Here is a 20,147-nt window from a genome sequence, read left to right as displayed (position 1 = left end):
CAACCTGGAAATGGCCAAAAACGATGACAAGTGCGATATTCAAACCAAGATGGCGGACTTCCTGTTGGGTTTGAGGTATGGGTCCAAGAGACTTTTTGGTGCCGCTTCCCATGTTACATGTATGTACCAAATTTCGTGTCTCTACGACATTCCTGTGCGAGGGGCTGAATTTTCTTGACTTTCAAGGGGGCGCTGTTGAGTCATTTTGCCACGCCCATTCCTGGGACCATTAGAATACGTAAATTTCAGCGAAGATTTATGTTCATTCCAAAAATGGTGAGTTTTTGAATATGATAAAGCCCCCAAAAAGGCGATTTACTTTTGGGAAAAAGAAGAATAATAGACGGACCAATTTCAATAGGGTCCTTGCACTGTTAGTGCTCGGTCCCTAACTAGGCCTGCAAGCAGGACTGAATGGGGCCGAGCCGAGTGGAGCCGTCGGGGGAGGCGATGTCAGTGGAGGCCACGTCGGGCGCGGTGCTGTGGGCTCAGTCCCTATGCGTCCCAAATGGTGTGTCTCCTACCACGGTGCTCGGGGTAGGGGTAAAACATGTTACTTGCTGTTGCCAGCAGGGGGCGCTATGACTGTGTGTGAATATTGACGAGTGGGTGTGTTGTTGGCTGGCCCCTAATCACGTGTGTGAAATTTGGGACAGATTGGACAATCTATGGTCAAGTTATCCAGTCTGGTGTTATTTGGCGCCATGCCAAGGCCACACATTGTGAATGTCAGTAAAGGTTTTGATAAGTTGTGTTCCCCAAGGCCTTGTGCTGGTACAGACCAAGTTTGAAGTCAATGGGATTCAATATGTTGGAGGAGTTCTGTAAAGTATGGCAGGTGGTCATTTTATGAAAATGGCGTGGATAAAGCATAAGGGGCGGGGCTTGATGAGAGATTGTTATTTAGAAATGTTAAGGACTGGACTGTGATGAAGCCTGAGAAGTTTGGAGCAGATGGGACAAAGTATGTCAAAGTTATAAAGATCTGTTATTTTATGGCGAGACACCATAATTAGCCGCCATGCCAGGGCCACATAGTGTGAGCAGCGGTAAAGATTTATACAACTTCTGATCCCAAAGGCCTTGTGATGGTACCGACCAAGTTTGAAGTCAATCGGGTGAAACCTGTAGGAGGAGTTCGTTAAAGTATGCGACCTGGAAATGGCCAAAAGTCCATATTCGATCCAAGATGGCCGACTTCCTGTACGTTTTAGGACATGGCTTCCACTGACTTTTTGGTGGGTCTTCCCATGATACACGTATGTACCAAATTTCGTGCGTCTCCGACAAACCAGTGTGAGGATATGAAATTTAGGGGGCGCTAGTGAGTCATTTTGCCACGCCCATTCTCGCGAATACCAGAATACATAAATTTCACGGGAGAGCGACTTATATTCCATATTTTTTGAATATGATAAAGCCCCCAAATAAGCGATTCATTTGCCAGAAAAATAATAATAAACGGACCAATTACAATAGGGTCCTCGCACCGTTAGTGCTCGGTCCCTAATAAAAAACGGACTAATTTCAATAGGGTCCTCGCACCTCGGTGCTCGGTCCCTAATTAATAATAATAGTGGCCGACGGAGCAATTATTTAGAGAGCAGGGGCGCTGATGGCCAAGATGTTTTTTTGTTTGTTTGTTTGGAATTGGTAAAATGAAACTTTTTATACTATAACAAACTAGACATTGTCTGCATCGTCTCTGTTTGCTTAAGTTGATCTGCAATATTAAATAAATAAATTAATATCCAATCAAAAAACAAAACTCTGTAAAAGAAAAGTTTTTTTATAGATAAATGAAATAAACAGTAAGTGTTCTGACCTTCCCTGTTATGGCTCAGAGAAATAATATTATAATAAATAAATATATATAAAATGAATGGGGTAAGGGTCATATCACTGCATGTTAATATTTTATTGCACTTATTGAGGATTTCTTCACTGACGGATCTGACATGTTAAAAAAGTTTTCATGAGTTTTTGTTGTGTGTGTGATCCATCGTTCCCTGTAGAAGAAAGCAGCAGGGGATGATGGGAAAGGAAGAGGAGGAGGAGGAGGGAGGAGGAAGAGGGTGTATGTACCCCAGAAGAGGTCGGGAGGTTACGCTGTACTGTTAACCCTTTACAAACAGTCACAGGTACGCTGCTCTACATCCATACATCACACCTGGATCTAATATTTAAACGTTTTTTTGCCTCACTAACATCTCTCCCTGTCTCTTTCTTTCTCTCTTTCTCTCTGTCTCTCTCTCTCTCTCTGTATCTCTCTCTCTCTATCTCTGTCTGTCTCCATCTCTCTCTTTCTCTCTGTCTCTCTCCCTCTCTCTGTATCTCTCTCTCTCTATCTCTGTCTCTCTCTGTGAGTGCGTGCTGATAGTGGCAGGGTGAGTGTGTCGGAGAGCGTGTGAGAGAAGTGTGTATGTTTTTCAAACCCTTTTTGCTTGTTTTTCTTCCACTGGGTGTTTTTGATGTGATTGTGCATCACTTCTCTTTCTTTGAAGTTGTTGCTGTGGTGTTGTTGAGCTGTGTTTGGTTGTTTGTTTTTCTCCGGTTTGGAGAAGTCGACTCGCTGGCACACAGTCAAACTTTCTCCGGCTGCTGGTGTTTCAGTGGAGGAGTGCAATTTGGCTGACAGCACTGAGAAAGTGAATCAGCTGGTTGAGAATGGAGTAGTGATTCACGGAACACTGACTCCGGTTCTGTCTCTCGTCAATCCCGCAAAAAAAGTAATAATTTCAAATGTGCCTCCCTTTCTAAAAAATGAGCTGTTGTCCAAAGAGCTGGCCCCACATGGTCAGTTAGTGTCCCCGATTAAAATGATCCCCCTCGGCTGTAAGTCTCCTCATCTGAAACACGTCATGTCTTTCAGACGGCAAGTGTTTATGATCCTGAAGAACAACCAGGAACTGAATTTAGTTTTCAGTTTCCGGATCGAGGATTTTTCACATGCTATTCATGTTACTACAGACACACTCAAATGTTTTGGATGTAGGGCAGAGGGACACCTGGTCCACTCATGTCCACAGAGAGAGGGACAGAGCTGACGGTCAGCCTGCAGCACACAGTGAGGCGGGTGGAAGCAGGGCAGACAGTGAGCGCAATGATTTAAATGCGCAGACTGACACTGCAGATCTTTCAAACTCAGCCTGAGGTCAGTGCCGAGGCTGAGTTGAAGGAAAATCTAGGCCAGACTGCAATCAGAGTGGCTGAGTCTGTGTTGGACTTTGTTGGATGAAGATTTTTTGAAGTTGTCAGTGAAAAGGAAAAGTACAGATACAAAAGTTAATGAAAATGATGAAAATAATAATAAAATTCAAAGAAAGAGCAGAAGGTGCTTTCTTAGTCAGGAAAAACACAGAGTGACACACATCAGACACAGGAGAGTGATGGTGATGATGATGACATGCAGGTTGAGATGCAGAGCGGGTTCTCAGTTCAGAGGGTCCGAACCTTCCTCAAACAAACGAAGGGGATGAGGGCAGTAAAGATCGAGGAGTATTTCCCTGACTTACAGCTTTTCCATGACTCTGTCAGATAGCTTATGAAAAATAAAGCTGAGATAGAGCCGGCTCCTTTCACCGATCCAGAGATATTCAGATTGAAAAAAATGTTACTGAAGGTTAGAGCACAATTAGCCAGTGATGTATAAATGTACTTTTTGTACAAAATGTCTCTTCTCCAGAGACCTCTTACTCCTCCTGTACTGTGAAAGAAATTATACCAGTTCGCTTGTTAAAATTAAACACAGTGTTGAAAAAATTAAAATGGTGTTTATAAATGTACAGTAGTGTTCAATATATTAGCAGTCCAATATGACTAACCAGGTTAATCCAGGTTTTTAGTATATTCTTATTGCTACATGGCAAACAAGGTACCAATAGGTGCAGTAGATTCTCAGAAAACCAACAAGACCCAGCATTTGTGATATGCACGCTCTTAAGGCTGTGCAATTGGGCAATTAGTAGAAAGGGGTGTGTTTAAAAATATAGCAGTGTGGCATTCAATCAGTGAGGTCATCAATTTTGTGAAAAATCAGTTGTGAATCAGGTGGCCTCTATTTAAGGATAAAGCCAGCACTTGTTGAACATGCATTTTTCTTTGAAAGCCTGAGGAAAATGGGTCGTTCAAGACATTGTTCAGAAGAACAGCGTACTTTGATTAAAAAGTTAATTGGAGAGGGGAAAACTTATAAAGAGGTGCAAACATTTATAGGCTGTTCAGCTAAAATGATCTGAGAAATGAGAAATGGAGGAACATTTTGTGGACTGATGAGAGTAAAATTGTTCTTTTTGGTTCCCAAGGGCCGCAGACAGTTTGTGAGACGAGCCCCAAACTCTGAATTCAAGTCTCAGTACACAGTGAAGAAAGTGAAGCATGGTGGTGCAAGCATCATGATATGGGCATGTTTCTCCTACTATGGTGTTGGGCCTATTTATCACATACCAGGGATCATGGATCAGTTTGCATATGTCAAAATACTTGAAGAGGTCATGTTGCCTTATGCTGAAGAGGACATGCCCTTGAAATGGGTGTTTCAACAAGACAATGACCCCAAACACACTAGTAAACCAGCAAAATATTGGTTCCAACCCAACAACATTGATGTTATGGAGTGGCCAGCCCAATCCCCGGACCTTAATCCAATTGAGAACTTGTGGGGTGACATCAAAAATGTTGTTTCTGAAGTAAAACCAAGAAATGGAAATGGATTGTGGAATGTTGTTAAAGAATCTTGGAGTGGAATATCAGCTCAAAGGTGCCACAAGTTGGTTGACTCCATGCCACACAGATGTGAAGCAGTTATAAAAAACTATGGTCATACAACTAAATATTAGTTTAGTGATTCACAGGATTGCTAAATCCTAGAAACAAAAAAGTTTGTACAAAATAGTTTTGTGTTTGTGAAGTCAACGGCAGACACTGCTATAGTTTTGAACACACCCCTTTCAACTAATTGCCCAATTGCACAGACTTAAAGGAACACTCCACCGTTTTTTCATATTAAAACATGTTATTCGGTCAAGTAAGACGAGTTGATACAGACCTCTTGCGTCTCAGTGCGTGCAGTGCGTACACGAGTAGTTAAACGACCAAGTATGGCAATACTTGGAATAGCACTTGGGAGCACTTCGACTCGGCGCAGTAATATCATCACTCCTGAAAAATCTTCTCCCCTCAGGAGTGATGATATTACTGCGCCGAGTCGAAGTGCTCCCAAGTGCTATTCCGCCATACATTATAGTTCTCCTTTTTATCCGCTTCGAAAAGCGCCTTTTTTTGTATTTTGTGTCGCCATACTTGGTCGTTTAACTACTCGTGTAGCTGTATTTAAATAGGGAAAACGTGGAGGAGTTTGGTCGCTTCTAACTGTCCATCTGTTTGGATCCTAATGAATGAACTGGGCTAAGCTAAGTGCTAGCCAAGTGGCGCCGCGCGCCAGGGCGATTGAGTGCACGCATTGAGACGCAAGAGGTCTGTATCAACTCGTCTTACTTGACCGAATAACATGTTTTAATATGAAAAAACGGTGGAGTGTTCCTTTAAGAGTGTGCATATCACAAATGCTGGGTCTTGCTGGTTTTCTGAGAATCTACTGCAGCTAAAGATAAATATACTAAAAACCTGGATTAATCTGGTTGGTCACATTGGACTGCTATTATATTGAACACTACTGTATATGCTCCAACTGTTTTCTCGGATGTCCTTATAAATGTCCTCAGTAACTGTACAAGTGATTTTTTTGAGTATTTGTTCCAGGGGCGTGATTTTAATTGCACAGAAGAGCCTTTGCTAGACAGGAACCATCAGGAGCCACATGCTGCTTCAACCTCCTGCCTCCTTTAACTAATAGAAACGTTTGTGTGATGTCTGGAGACATTTCCATAAAGAGCTGCAGCAGTATACCTGGGTCCACACCAAGGATAACCTGTTATCCCTGGCCAGACTGGACAGAGTGTATTGTTTCAAACATCACATTAGTGTGTTTAAAGGTTGCTCTATTTGTCCTGTAGGTATTTCAGACCATTCTATTGTACAGTGTTCAATTTTTATAAAATATGTCAAGTGTAATGGTAGCATGGTGTAAGGTTAGTGTAATAAATGTATTTTTATTTTTATTTTTTTTATTTTTTAGCTCAGTGATACTGTCATACGCTTTTGGCGGAACAGTTATACGCTATCTGGAAGTTTAAGGATTACAGGGGGAAGAAATTCAGGCTAAGTGTCCTGGATATGGGTGATGGTTAGGGTATAGTGTTTGTTTGTAGTATTATTTATGTCATTCTTTTGATTGTTTCTTTTTTTACTTTTTACAGACTTCTTAAAATGTTTGGAGAATATTACTATACAAACTACATAAATGTCTGGTGAGATAAAGATTAAAATGACTTCATGGAACTGCAGGGGGTTACGAAAACTTAAGAAAGTCAAACAAGTCATGAACAGGATCAAATCAATGCAGTCTTATATTGTGTTTCTTCAGGAAACACACCTGATGTACAATGAGGATCTGAAAATTAGGAGGAGGTGGAGAGGCAAGGTCTTTCCTGCACCGTTTAACTCTCAATCTAGAGGTGTCACTACTTTGGTGCATGAGTCAATACCTCTTCAGGTAAATAAGGTTATTAAAGACGAATTTGGACGATATCTTATCATGCAAGGTACTTTACTAAAATAGTAAATTATATTGACGAACATCCATGCACCAAATACAGATGACCCTAACTTTTTTCAAAATGTATTCCTTATTTTGTCCACTCTTCCAGGTAAATGTGTGGTGGCGGGCGATTTTAACTGTGCACTAGATCCAGTGAAGGATAGGAGCTCTGGAGCTGAGTCTCACAGTCGTAGTAGGGCAATTATAACAACACTTCATGAAAGTATTGAACTTAATAGATATCTGGAGGGAAGAAAACCCTGACGATTTAAAGTTTTCGTATTACTCAGGTGTACACAAGTCCTATTCAAGAATTGACTTATTTTTTATATCTGCAGAGCTAAGGCACAAAGTCAAGGAATGCTCTTATGATGCTATCCTAATTTCAGACCATGCTCCAAATTCATTGGTATATCAGGACTCAAAGCTAGTGAAAGATGCTAAGATTTGGCATTGCAAACAAAAATGGTTGGCCGATCCCGCCTTTGTCTCTTTTCTGGATGAACAAATCAGTTTCTCTCAGTTTTGAAACTAATACAAAAGAAACTTCAGCAAGCATGAGATGGGAGGCCTTTAAGGCTTTTTATTAGAGGCCACATAATCAGCATCACAAGCTCTAAAGCAAAATTGACTTTCCAAAAGACAAAAAAATTAGAGACAAAAATAAAGGAGATAGAAAATGAGTATTATCGAACAAAGTCACCAGAATCTCATCAAAAACTATTGCTGCTTAGAGCACAATACAATTAATTATCTGCATCAAAAACGATGGCCAGTCTGTTGCGACTTAAGCAGTCCTTCTATGATTAGGGGGAAAAACCTAGGAAAGTTCTTGCATGGCGTCTCAAGCAGCTACAGAGTGAAAGAGCTATCATCTCACTGCAGAGTGATCAAGGAGAAACCATTGTAGATCTAACAGAAATAAATGAATCCTTTAGGAAATTTTATGAGGATCTTTATAGTTCAGAAATAATTAATGAAAATTCGAAACTAAAGGGATTTTTAGATAGTATAAATATACCCAGTATACCAGAAAACTTTAGGACTAATTTGGATAAAGGTATTACACTAGAGGAATTATCTGCTGCAATTGATAGTATTAAAGCAGGAAAAACTCCCGGACCCGATGGCCTCCCAATTGAAATTTATAAAAAATTTAAAAATAAATTGCTGACTCCAATTTCAGAGTCCTTCCAAAATGGCACCTTGCCATCATCTCTAAGAGGAGCATTAATTACTCTGCTCCCGAAGGCAGGTAAACCAAAAAATAAATGTGAAAACTGGAGACCTATCAGTCTGCTGAACGCAGATTTGAAAATACTTTGTAAGATTTTAGCAAAAAGAATCGAAGAAATAATAACAAAGATAATTGGGAGTGATCAGAATAGGTTCATTCGTGGCAGACAAGGCTTCCATAATGTCAGAAGGATTTTTAATATTCTTTACCATCAAAAGGCGGCTCCAGACACCGCCTTACTGTCCCTCGATGCTGAAAAAGCGTTTGACAGAGTGGAATGGTCTTATTTGTTCGAGATTTTTGCACACTTTGGGTTGGGAGAGAATTTTTGTCATTGGATAAGATTACTCTATAAGGAACCATATGCACAGATTTTGACTAACAGTAATTTTTCAAAAACTATAAAAATTAATCGAGGGTGTAGACAAGGGGACCTTTTATCTCCATTGTTGTTCATTATGGCAATTGAACCTCTGGCAATTGCAGTGAGGCCACATGATAGCATCTCTGGAATAGCCATAGGACAGACAGAGCACCGTTTAGCTTTATATGCAGATGACATTGTTTTTCTCAAAACACCAACAAACCCATCCCAGCCCTGCTAGACTTGATTAGGGAGTTCGGTAAGATTTCAGGTTATAAGATTGATAAATCTAAAACGTCCATTATGTTATTAAATCATGTAGACAGGGAAAATCCAGCGAATGTAGTTGCACAATTTAAAATCGTCAATTCTTTCTCTTATTTAGGCATTCAAATTGTTCCATTGCTTAACAATAGGGTTACAAAAATAGGAGATCTTTTTAGTTCTGTTGATAAACATCTGTTGTCTTTTGATGAAATTGTTGTCAAACACGTCATAGCTCGCAGTCAGTTCTTAAGATATTTACAACTGAGGGATTTTATTAGAACTAAACAAAATCAGTCCCTGTCCATTCCTAGCCTATCAACACTCGAAGAAATGATGGCGAAAGACTGTCAGGGAAGGGGAATCCTCAGTAAATAAGCTTGAATCCTGGAGAGAGGACCTACAGGAGAATATCTCCATTGAGGAGTGGGAGAGGGCATGTACCAAAGCACAATTACAAACAGTGAACACTCGTTTAAAATTTCTGCAGTACAACTGGTTAATGCGTTTTTATATGACCCCAGTTAAACTTAACAAAATCAATTATGCTATACCAGATGTTTGCATAAAATATGACAAAGAAAAGGGCACGATTTTCCATTGTTTATGGCAGTGTTCTCAAATAAAGAAATTCTGGGAAGAAGTGAAACAGTGTATTGAGGAAATATTAGAGATAAAATTACATTTAGATCCAAAAATATTCCTATTGGGTATCTACCCAGCTAATTGTAACATAAGAAAGAAGCATCGATTCTTTTTAGATATAGGCCTGTTGTTGGCCAAAAGAGTCATTGCAATAGCTTGGAAAGAGGTGGATAGACCAAGGATAGGTAAATGGCTTTCTGAATTAACAGCAACTCTGCCCTTAGAAAAGATCACATATGCAATCAAGGGTAAACAACATATTTTTGATAACATCTGGGGCCCCTTTAGAAATTTTTCTTGGAATAAAGACTTGTCAGGTTTGGTGGAAACACCTGGGGATGACCCATAATTAGCCCTCTGCAGCCCATTTTGGAAAAATGTTTGTCTGGTGTTGACTGTCCACTTTCTAATTTATGTGTTTATGCATTTACATGCAGTGTGTGGTTGGTTTTGTATTTATTTTCCCCATCTGTACTCTTATTTCTATTATTTATTATTTTATTATTTATTTTCATTTACTTATGTAGTATTTGTATTGTTTTTTTAATTTTTTTATTGAGTATTTAAGTTTCCTTCTTTCGTTTGTGATTTATATCTACTATTTGTGTTTTACATGGTTTGGGGCATATGTTCGGAGTCCCAGTAGTTATATGTATGTGTTATTATGTCTGAAAATAAATATTGTGTTGGAAAAAAAAAAAAAAAAGATGTCAAGTGTAAAAGTGCATACTGGTATGCAGAGCCTGCAGAGCGGAAGGCTCCAGGTATAGATGGTCTGCCTGCTGACTTTTATAAGACTTTCTGGCCAGTGATAGGTGAAGACCTGTTGTGTGTCCTCAGAGACAGTCTGAACACGGGGCGGCTGCCCCTAAGCTGCAGGAGGCTGTCCTCATCCTGCTTCCTAAGAAGGGGGACATCCAAGAGATTTAAAAAAAAAAAAAAAAAAAAAAAACTGGCGTCCTGTGTCTCTACTCTATACATGTTATAAGTGTTGGCTATGAGGCTGAGAAAAGTGATGGAGCATGTCATTCAATTCAATTCAATTCAATTGGCTTTATTGGCATGACATAACAATGTATATATTGCCAAAGCAAGCATCAGAAAAAAAGATAAGATAAGGAAAGCAATATTTACAATAAATTATTATAATTCTGTTATTCATTTTAGATGAAAAGAAAAACTAATAACAATAAAAGAAAGCAATATTTACAATCATTGAATTACAATCAACATATAATTTATACAATCTAACTGTCCCAGCAAAAAAATAAAAACAAAAAAACCAACAGCTGTGTGTCACTCGCTGTCTCTCAGTGTGTGACAGGCAGAAACATAGACTGCTGCTAATCTACAGCTCTGTGACTCTTCCCCGAGGAGGAGCGGCAGTTTTTCCTCATCTGACCATTTTAAAAACCCTTTTTGGACGGATTCAAATTTTTGGAAATATGTTTCTCTAATTAGTTCATATTTTTTACATTTGGTGAGGAAGTGTAGCTCTGTCTCAGGCTGACTGAGGCTGCAGTGGCAGCACAGCCTCTGCTCTGCAGGGAGCCAGCTCTTCCTGTGCCTCCCTGTTTCCACAGCCAGTCTGTGTTCACTCAGTCTGTACTTTGTCAAGGTTCGTCTCAGCTTTGGATCCGTCACCGTGCTCAAATAATCTGCTGTGGTGTACTGTCGGTTCAGATCCAAGTAGCACTGCATTTTGCTCTGTGTTTTGGTTTGTGTTTGCCAATAGGTGATGTAGTCTTGTTTTAGCTGTTTTGTAATTTGGTTGGGTCTGATTGGTGCAGTGCTCTGTCCCTGGGCTGTGTCTGTAGCGCAGGTTTGTGACCTCAGCCTCAGGACCAGCTGGCTCAGGGGGCTCCTGTTGCTCATCTCCTGGTATTGCAGGGCTTGGAAATGATATGAGAGGGGGTCACTTAGTTTTAGATGTGTCCAAAAGTTAATTGCTCTTTTTTGTATTTTGATTATTAGTGGGTATTTGCCTAATTCTGCCCTGCATGCATTGTTTGTGGCCTTCCTCTGGACATGTAGAAGGATTTTACAGAACTCTGCATGCAGGGTCTCAATGGGGTGTTTGTCCCACTGAGTAAATTCTTGTTTTGTAAGTGGACCCCACACCTCACTGCCATAAAGTGCAATTGGTTCAATAACACATTCAATTAATTTTAGCCAAATTCGAATTGGTATTTCAGTTTGTATATTTTTCTTTATAGCATAGAAAGCCCGGCGTGCCTTCTCTCTCAGCTCATGAACTGCATCCTTAAAGTGTCCAGTTGAACTTAATTTTATTCCTAAATAAGTATAATGTGTGCAGTACTCAACCTGCTGTGGACCAATGGAGAACCTGGGGAGAATGCCTTGAGATCTGGATCTTTTTTGGAAAAGATGATTTGGAAGATCATTATTTTGGTCTTTTTGGGGTTTACTGTCAGGCCCCAGGTCTGACAGTACTGCTCCAGCAGATCCAGGCTCTGCTGTAGACCTTGTGCTGTGGGGGACAGCAGAACCAGGTCATCTGCAAAGAGGAGGCACTTCACCTCCTGACTATGGAGACTGACACCCGGTACTGAGGACTTTTCTAGGGTAGTTGCTAACTCATTTATATAGATGTTGAAGAGTGCAGGGCTGAGGTTGCAGCCCTGACGGACCCCTCGTCCTTGGCTAAAGTATTCTGATCTCATTTTACCCATTTTTACACTGCACATGTACAAGAATACATTGATTTAATAATGTCATATGTTTTACCCCCTATACCACTCTCCAGAATTTTGTAGAATAATCCAACATGCCAAATAGAATCAAAAGCTTTTTGGAAGTCAATAAAACAGGCGTACAATTTGGTTTTATCTTGGTTTATATGTTTATCAATGAGGGTATGTAGGGTGTAAATATGATCGGTTGTTCTGTGTTTTGGTATGAATCCAATTTGGATTTTGTTCAAGACATTGTGCTCGGTAATTATTAGGGTCAATTCTCTCTGTTCTTATAAATTGGGGTTATAAGTCCCAGATTCCAGATCTCAGGAAAGAAACCTACACTCAGAACCAAATTGAATAGTTTTAATACGGCCAATTGGAATTTTTTGTCCATGTTTTTTAGCATCTCATTCAGGATGCCGTCAGGCCCACTAGCTTTTTTAGTTTTGAGGCTCTGCACTCTGCAGGACTTCCTGCTCAGTAATTGGTGAGTCTAATGGATTCTGATTATCTTTTATTGCTAATTCTAATTGAGTCAACTTCTGATGAATTTGAGATTGTTCTGTGTTTGCATTAGTTTGAACAGTGTGATACAGGGTTTTAAAATGAGTGGTCCATATATCACTGTTTTGTATGGCCGATTCTTGGTGTTGAGGTTTGTTTAGATTTTTCCAATGTTGCCAAAAGTTGTTTGTGTTGATTCCCTCTTCAATTATTGTTAGTTGCTGTTTGTTATATTGTTGTTTTTTGAGTCTGAGTGTACGTTTGTAGAGTTTCAGGGTCTCACAGTAAATAAGACGCAGATCAGCATTGTGGGGGTCTCTGTGTTTTTGGTTTGATAGCGTTCTAAGATTTTTTCTAATCGTTTTACAATCTGTATCAAACCAGTTTGTTTTTGTTGTGGTTGTTGGTTTGTTCTTGGTCAGTTTTAGTTGTGCTTCTTTTGCTGTTTGCCTGAATATATTGTTAATATTGTTCACTGCTAGATTGATGTTTTCCTTATCGCAAGAGTAAGTACAATCCAGAAAGTTATCTAAAAGTGTTTGGATTTTTGGGCTGTCAATTGCTCTCTGGTATTGTTCTGTGCTGTTTTGGTCCCATCTGTATGAGTTTGTGATTTTGTACAGCTTATTGGGTTGTGTGTGTACCATTTTAATGTCTGATCTTGTAATAAACAGGGTAATTTGGCTGTGATCAGACAGGGGGGTGAGCGGTTTAACTGTGAATGAGCTGAGAGAGGAAGGTTCAAGGTCTGTGATCATATAGTCTACAGTACTATGGCCGAGAGGTGAGCAGCAGGTGAATCTACCCAGGCTGTCCCCCCGTACCCTACCGTTGACAAGGTACAGACTGAGGCTCTGGCAGAGCTGCAGCAGCTCTCTGCCGCTCTTGTTGATGACCTGGTCACTATTGTTCCTGTGGGGCAGAGTGAAAGTGTTAGACATTTCTCCATGTGTGATGTATTTGTCCCCTTGTGGATCTGTGAGGTCAGTCAGTGTTCCTGTGCGTGCATTTGTATCCCCGCAGATGAGCACATTTCCCTGGGCCTGGAAATGGCTTATCTCTGTTTCTAGGGTGAGGAAGGTGTCGTCTGAGAAGTAGGGTGATTCGGAGGGAGGGATATATATTGCACAAATAAATAATTCCTGATCTGTTAATAAAAGCTATTTCTTTAGTTTTAACCATATGTAATATTTGCCCATTTTTAGTGGCTCAATTTGAATATGTAGATCAGATTTATACCAAATAATCAATCCTCCAGATTCCCTACCTCTATTAGTGTTGCTGTGTTTCTGAGATGGTATTATGATTTCTCTATAATTGCTGGGACAGTGGGTCATAGTGTCAGCCCAAAGGCTGAAGACTTTAGGCCCTGTATGTTCCACATGCATATAGAAAGAGATTTCATTATAAGATAGATGACAGTTAGAAGGAAACAAATGAAAACAATTTGAAACAATTGGAAACAATTGGACCGTCAAGAGAGTCACAAGCACTGAACTGTTTAAAATGTAACAAGTTCAAACAATATTAAGTAAAAAAAACAAAACATAGAAAAAAATATAAAATAAAATAAAAAAGTTGTAACATTAATAGTAGTATTTACCTTAAGTGTGTGTGTGTGTGTGTGTGTGTGTGTGTGTGTGTGTCATTACAACATTAGTTCAGTTTGGTGCAGATATACTGAAGCAGTTGTTTAATCTCCTTCATCCCCTCTGGCTCCACTCGTCCTCGGACGGCCTCTGCGTAGCTGCGTGGGGCTTGGTGTGACTCTGTCTGCTGTAGCTGTGGGACGGGGTTGGACAGGGTCCGGGGACCGGGCTCTTGGTTCTGGTAGACGTTCTGGTTTGGTGTGGGGTAGTAGCCTGAGTCAGGGCCTGTCTGACGTCGTTGCTGGACGTGGTGGTATTGTGGTGGAGGTGGTGGATGTGGGGGTCTGTGGGGTACGCTGGGTCTGGGTGGGTGTCTGGGAGATCTTTGGCTCCTGACGGGGTCTGGTGGGTAATGCAGGTCCCTGGTAGATCCTCTGGCTGGTCCTCTGGTTGGTGTGAGATGAAGGTTTTGACGTGCCACATCCTTCAGTGTTTTGGTGAATATGCCCACTGCCTGCTTTCTTAAGTGGGAGTGGTCAAACAGGTGCTCAGGAGTGATGGTTGGGTGATGTGCAACATGCACATTAGGGAGCGAGGCGCACCCTCTGGTGATGTCAGCATTCACCCTGTGGATGGTCTTGGGGTGAAAGTCTCTGCGGGGTAGTGCTGGTGGTGAGGAGCTGTTCTCTCAGCTCGGTCAGCTCCACCTCTAGTAGAGCCAGTCTGTCTCTTAGGAGGCTGCTGGTGTGCTGGTCTGCATGCTGGTTGTTACGGTCAGCCATGGGGGAGCTTTGAGCAGTGCCGTGGACCTGGCTGTCTGCTGTTCTGGTGCATGTGGTGATGGGAGAGCTCGGAGTGCTTCCTGTGCTCTTTTTCAACCCATTCTCATTCCCAAAGCGTAATATACCGACGATTTGTCACACCCCTAGACGTATCATACTGGCGCAAAGGGTACCCTTCCACGTCTGTGTGAAACGCTCTGGGTTCTCAATTGACTCCAATATAAACCTGCTCGCGGCGCTGAGAAGCGCTTAGAGCAGAGGCTTACAGCCGTCTATTCACTCCAATAATATCCCGACCACGGCCCTCCATTACGCTGCCAGCGACAATCTGAATGGAGAACCGAGGACCCTGTGCACGGAAGTATTTTTCTCCCTATTTTAAGGATTTCTTTTAATGACATCGTCAACATTTCTCAACACAAACACATCAAAGTCTCACTGATAATTCAACAATAAAATAGCTTCATGTTGTGGCTCTCAGTATCATTTTTTTCTCCTTCGATTCTGAGAAATAAACTTTTATTCGTTTGTTTTACGGCATTCCACTGGCGGACATTTCTCTCATTTTTAGTGAAAAAAACATAAATATTTTGACTTTGTTTCTGCATAAAAATGGATTTTGATTACATTTCTAGCGAGAAATATGTTTTATGTTCTTAATATTCACTCAGTGAATGTACATAATCACTTTGTGGCGAAGATCTCGCCAGAAAAAGACGATCCGCTGTGTTTTATTTTGAAATCTGTTTTATTTTGTAATCTACCGCGATCATAGCGGATGTGGTCCTATCCTCGCGGATGTGCTATGCGATCTCATTGAATCGCGCTTCACTGTAAATGGCCCCGACTCTGCTCTCCTGTTTTAGTTAAAATATCTTCATTAAACAAACATTGTTGTCTTTTTTTAGCATAGATAATATACATACAGTGTAATTATTTATTAGACAGTGTGTGATATTCGATATATTGGGTAGAAATAGGTTTTCACAGCCCTAATAGGGAAGAACTACAAAACGAGAGGTCTAGGGAGTTGTAGTTTTTTTTAATAAAACAGGTTTCTACCTAAAATTGGAAGTTGGAAATACTTAATTAGTGGCTTTCCAGGGGTTTGAGGGGATGTCAATCACATTTTTGGCATCAGAATTTAAATATTGTCTTGTTCAATGGGGGATTTGTTGTTTTTTCAGCATATCCTAAAGCCCCCCCACTCCCACCCCTTAGTGACTATGCTCACATTATAGTCCATGTCAACACCTTTCTATAACAGTAGGTCTCATGTCTGTAACCCTTTTTGTCTCTTAGTTATAATCATTTAAATATGCCCCAGGGTTAAGGTTCAAAGGTCAATATCTCAAAGCAAGAATATTATAGAACCTTGAAATTGATATATGTTACTCTCCAGGCCAATACCTTTCCGGTGATGTATTTGGTTTAGCTCTATGACAAAGTTTTATTTTTTCACATCTCGCACTCAGAGCACTCAAAGGGCTGTGGGAAGTTAGGGCAGATTTCCAAGGTTTGAAAAAAATAAAACTAACTAAAACCTAACTAAACTTCATTGATTGTTTCAAAGTCAAAAATTTGATAGAAAAATTTGTAGAAAAGTATAACGAAGGTTTTCCTCTTGTTTTTGATGTTTGTATCTCTCTTGACAATCCAAAAGTCCAACATCAAATCAGGAGCTCCTCCTCAGCATGTCATCTCTCATCAGATGTCTCTCTCTCTCCCCTCCCTATCTTTCCATCTGTCTCTCCATCTCTCTCTCCCTCCCTCTCTCCATCTCTCCATCTCTCTCTCCATCATTAGATCCCAGGCAGTAAAGGTTTTATGTATAAGATGGAGCTCCAGTCAGATGCTCAGAGTCTCTGTGATAAGTCTTTCACTGCTGTAAGTCAAATATTATTTATAACATTATCCTCTATTTTAACTCATGTTAACCCCTGATATTAATCTCTCTATATTGTCTTGTTCACTATGTTTATTTCAGAATGAACAGGTGAATTTGTAAATGGATTTTGCTGCTTTTTCAGCAGCTAAACCTGCACAAACAAGAGAAAGACCAAGCTGAGCTAATTGTGTCTAGGTGCTCCTCTGCTGTTTGCGTACATTTTACCCTCCTGTGGTCCTGGGCTCCTATTTGACCCCAGATCATTTTCAACATACCATTAATATAGGTTAACTTTCACAGAATTGCTTTTCAGCGTATGTGCCCCTCTGCATCCTTTATAGATAATATACATTTCATACATTGTTACGTGTTTTATAAATTTTTATAGCACCCATGGTCCTCGGGGGGTAAAAAAAGGACCCCATGACATCAAACTGGTTTTAGGACATGTAGAAAAAAATTATTACCAACTTTTTTTTTCACCTTTTACTGGCAACTCATGACCAACACATTGATACATATTTTTTATATTTTGATAACTTGAAAATGAGGCCTAATTTTGTATATTTGACTAAAACTGACCAATTTTAATGAAAAAAAAAGAAAATTATATATCAATGTGTTGGTCATGAGTTGCCGTAAAAGGTGAATAAAAAAGTTGGTAATATTTTTTTTTCTGCATGTCCTAAAACCAGTCTGATGTCATGGGGTCCTTTTTGACCCCCGAGGAGGATGGGTGTATATTCGACGGGAGGGCTAACAAGAGTTAAATTAGTTCAGTCAAAAGTAAGGAATTATAAGCCGGATAAAAAATGATTTAAGGTCATTCAGACAGGGACTTATCTCTATGAATTACTGTTCATGGTTTTGTGTTTGACCTAATGTTTGTTAAAAGGATGACAATTTTGTTTCAAGTACTTGAGTGCTTCTTACTTGGTTTACCATTTTCATTGTGTGTGTGTGTGTGTGTGTAGCCAGATGTAGGCAGTAAGTACACCGCCTGGTCTTCAGTGAGTACTCTGATTCAGAAGAACTACGTGATAAAGACCCACAACCCAGCAAGGTACGCACAAAGCACACACACAGGCAGGAAAACACACTGTCTGTGTTTTTGTTCATTTTTGTTTTCAATTATGGATGTCAATGTTTGATTCATTGTCGGCTACTTGCTGTTGAGATTCAGGGTTTGTACAAGGTCTTGAAAGTGATTGGAGTCACCAAAAGCTCCAAAGCATGACTTCTTCATCACATCCAGACCAAGTAAAGCTGGAGACATGGTCAAATATATTTAAAATGGTAGGACTGGATGTGACCCTCTTATATGCTTTATTTGCATACAACATTTTTTTGTTGACTAAAGTACTAAAAAAGACACAAAATGACCAAAAAAGACACAAAAAGACACAACATTACTAAAAAAAGACACAAAATGAGGAGACAAAATGACAAAAAAAAAGACACAAAATGACTGAAAAAGATACAAAATTATCAAAAAAAGACACAAATTGATCAAAAAAGACACAAAATGAGAAGACAAAAATGACCAAAACAAACACAGAAGACACAAAATAACAAAAAGACAGAATGATCAAAAAGACACAAAATGATCAAAAAAGACACAAAAGAAGCACAGAAGACACAAAATGACAAAAAAAGACTAAGACACAAAATGACCAAAAGAAGACACAAAATGATTTAAAAAGACACAAAAGAACCACAGAAGACACAAAATGACTAAAAAGAAACAAAATGACAAAAAAGACACAAAATGACAAAAAAAAGACACAAAATGACAAAAAAAAGACACAAAATGACTAAAAAGCTACACAAAATTACTAAAAAAAGGCACAAATTGACATAAAAAAGACACAAAATGACCAAAAAAGACATAACAAAAGACACAACATGACAAAAAGACACAAAATGATTAAAAAAGACACAAAAGAACCACAGAAGACACAAAATGACTTAAAAGAAACAAAATGACAAAAAAGACACAAAATGACTTAAAAGAAACAAAATGACAAAAAAGACACAAAATGACTTAAAAAAGACACAAATTGACCAAAAAAAGACACAAAATGACTAAAAAGAGACACAAACCACTAAAAAGATACACAAAATAACTAAAGAAGACACAAATTGAACAAAAGACACAAAATGACACAAAAAAGACTTAACAAAAGACACAAAATGACCAAAAAAAGACACAAAATGACTAAAAAGAGACACAAAATGACTAAAAATAGACACAAAATGACCAAAAGACATAAAGTGACTAAAAAAAGACACAAAAGGACAGAAAAACAGACACAAAAAAGGACTAAAAAGACACAAAATATATCATATGCATGACTGTATATGACTCCATACTTGGTTGACTTGAACTACTGAAATTTACTTTTCATCATATTCTGATGTAATGAGATTTTCCTGTATGTAGTTATGGTTATTCAATGAACAGTTTTCCAGGTGATTTTTATATATCAGGATCACCCTCCTTCCTCCTTCAGGTATTCTCTGACAGAAGAGGGTCTGGCGTTGGCGGAGCATCTGGAGTCAGCAGAACAGGCGACTAAAGATGTCCCAGGGCAGGCTAGAGAGGGGGCTAGAGGTGAAGGAGAGGAGCAGGAGGAGGAGGAGGGAGGTGGTCCTGGACCTGTGGACCTCACTACTACTGATGATGAAGACGAAGAAGAGAAGGACGAAGACAGACTGCAGTGAGTGTAGTTTAGAAAGTTTAACCCTCTGGGCCCCCTGTGGACATTTTCAGCCATTTCAGTCATTTTTCACGTTTGTTTTGGTAATAATTTTGGCTGTGATACTGCAAAATGACATGATTTTTGGAAGAAGAATTTTTTTCTTGATATATTTGGATATACAAATTTAAATTTTTCTCATGGGTCAATAATCATAATACACTGTGTACACATTTACTACCATTTCAGACCCTTCGGGCTGAAAATGTCAACCTCCAAAAAATGCTAAAAAAAACTTTACTGATTAATATTTTTTCTACTTTTTTCTGCATAAACCCCTTAAACAAATTGTACCCTGCTCAAAATTACCAAACATTCAAATATTTATAGGATTTTGACCCTTTAAATGCTATGCAGAGATTCTGAAGTTTGTACTACTTGCTGTTACCACACTGCTACACTGAGGCCTGTGTTCCTTGCTGTTCACTATGGCAATACTACTGTACTGTGGCCTTTCCTGTGGATACATGTACTTCTACACTGTGGCCTGTGTTGTTTGCTGTGGATATTCTACTACACTGATATCGGTGCTGGCTGCTCTTGATATACTGTGTGTTTCACTTTTTGCTTGGGCCATCTACCCTGTTATTTTTTGTGAGCTGCTCCACATGGTCTGAGCCCTCTCATCTTGCTGAGGCTAGTCTGAAGCCAAAGCATCTGCTGCAGTGTGGCTTGTCTTTAGCCTAGATCTGCTGTGGATATACTACTACACTCAGGCCTGTGCTGCTTGCTGTTGGATATACTACTACACTCAGGCC

General features: G+C 39.6%; 1 protein-coding gene across 5 annotated transcripts in view; it reads left to right on the top strand.

The window, feature by feature from the left end:
• The window catches only part of mus81 (MUS81 structure-specific endonuclease subunit), a 74,326-nt gene that overhangs the window by 14,132 nt on the left and 40,047 nt on the right, over positions 1-20,147 (top strand). For all 5 annotated transcript variants that reach the window (XM_059343802.1, XM_059343801.1, XM_059343800.1 and 2 more), the window contains exons 5-8: positions 2,016-2,141; positions 16,549-16,629; positions 17,605-17,693; positions 19,144-19,350. In XM_059343802.1, the coding sequence (XP_059199785.1) occupies positions 2,016-2,141; positions 16,549-16,629; positions 17,605-17,693; positions 19,144-19,350 (503 nt within the window). The remainder of the gene's footprint in view (positions 1-2,015; positions 2,142-16,548; positions 16,630-17,604; positions 17,694-19,143; positions 19,351-20,147) is intronic.

This window comes from Centropristis striata, chromosome 11 (assembly GCF_030273125.1).
Source record: "Centropristis striata isolate RG_2023a ecotype Rhode Island chromosome 11, C.striata_1.0, whole genome shotgun sequence".
Lineage (NCBI taxonomy): Eukaryota > Metazoa > Chordata > Actinopteri > Perciformes > Serranidae > Centropristis > Centropristis striata.
This window is presented reverse-complemented; position numbering and strand designations above follow the sequence as displayed.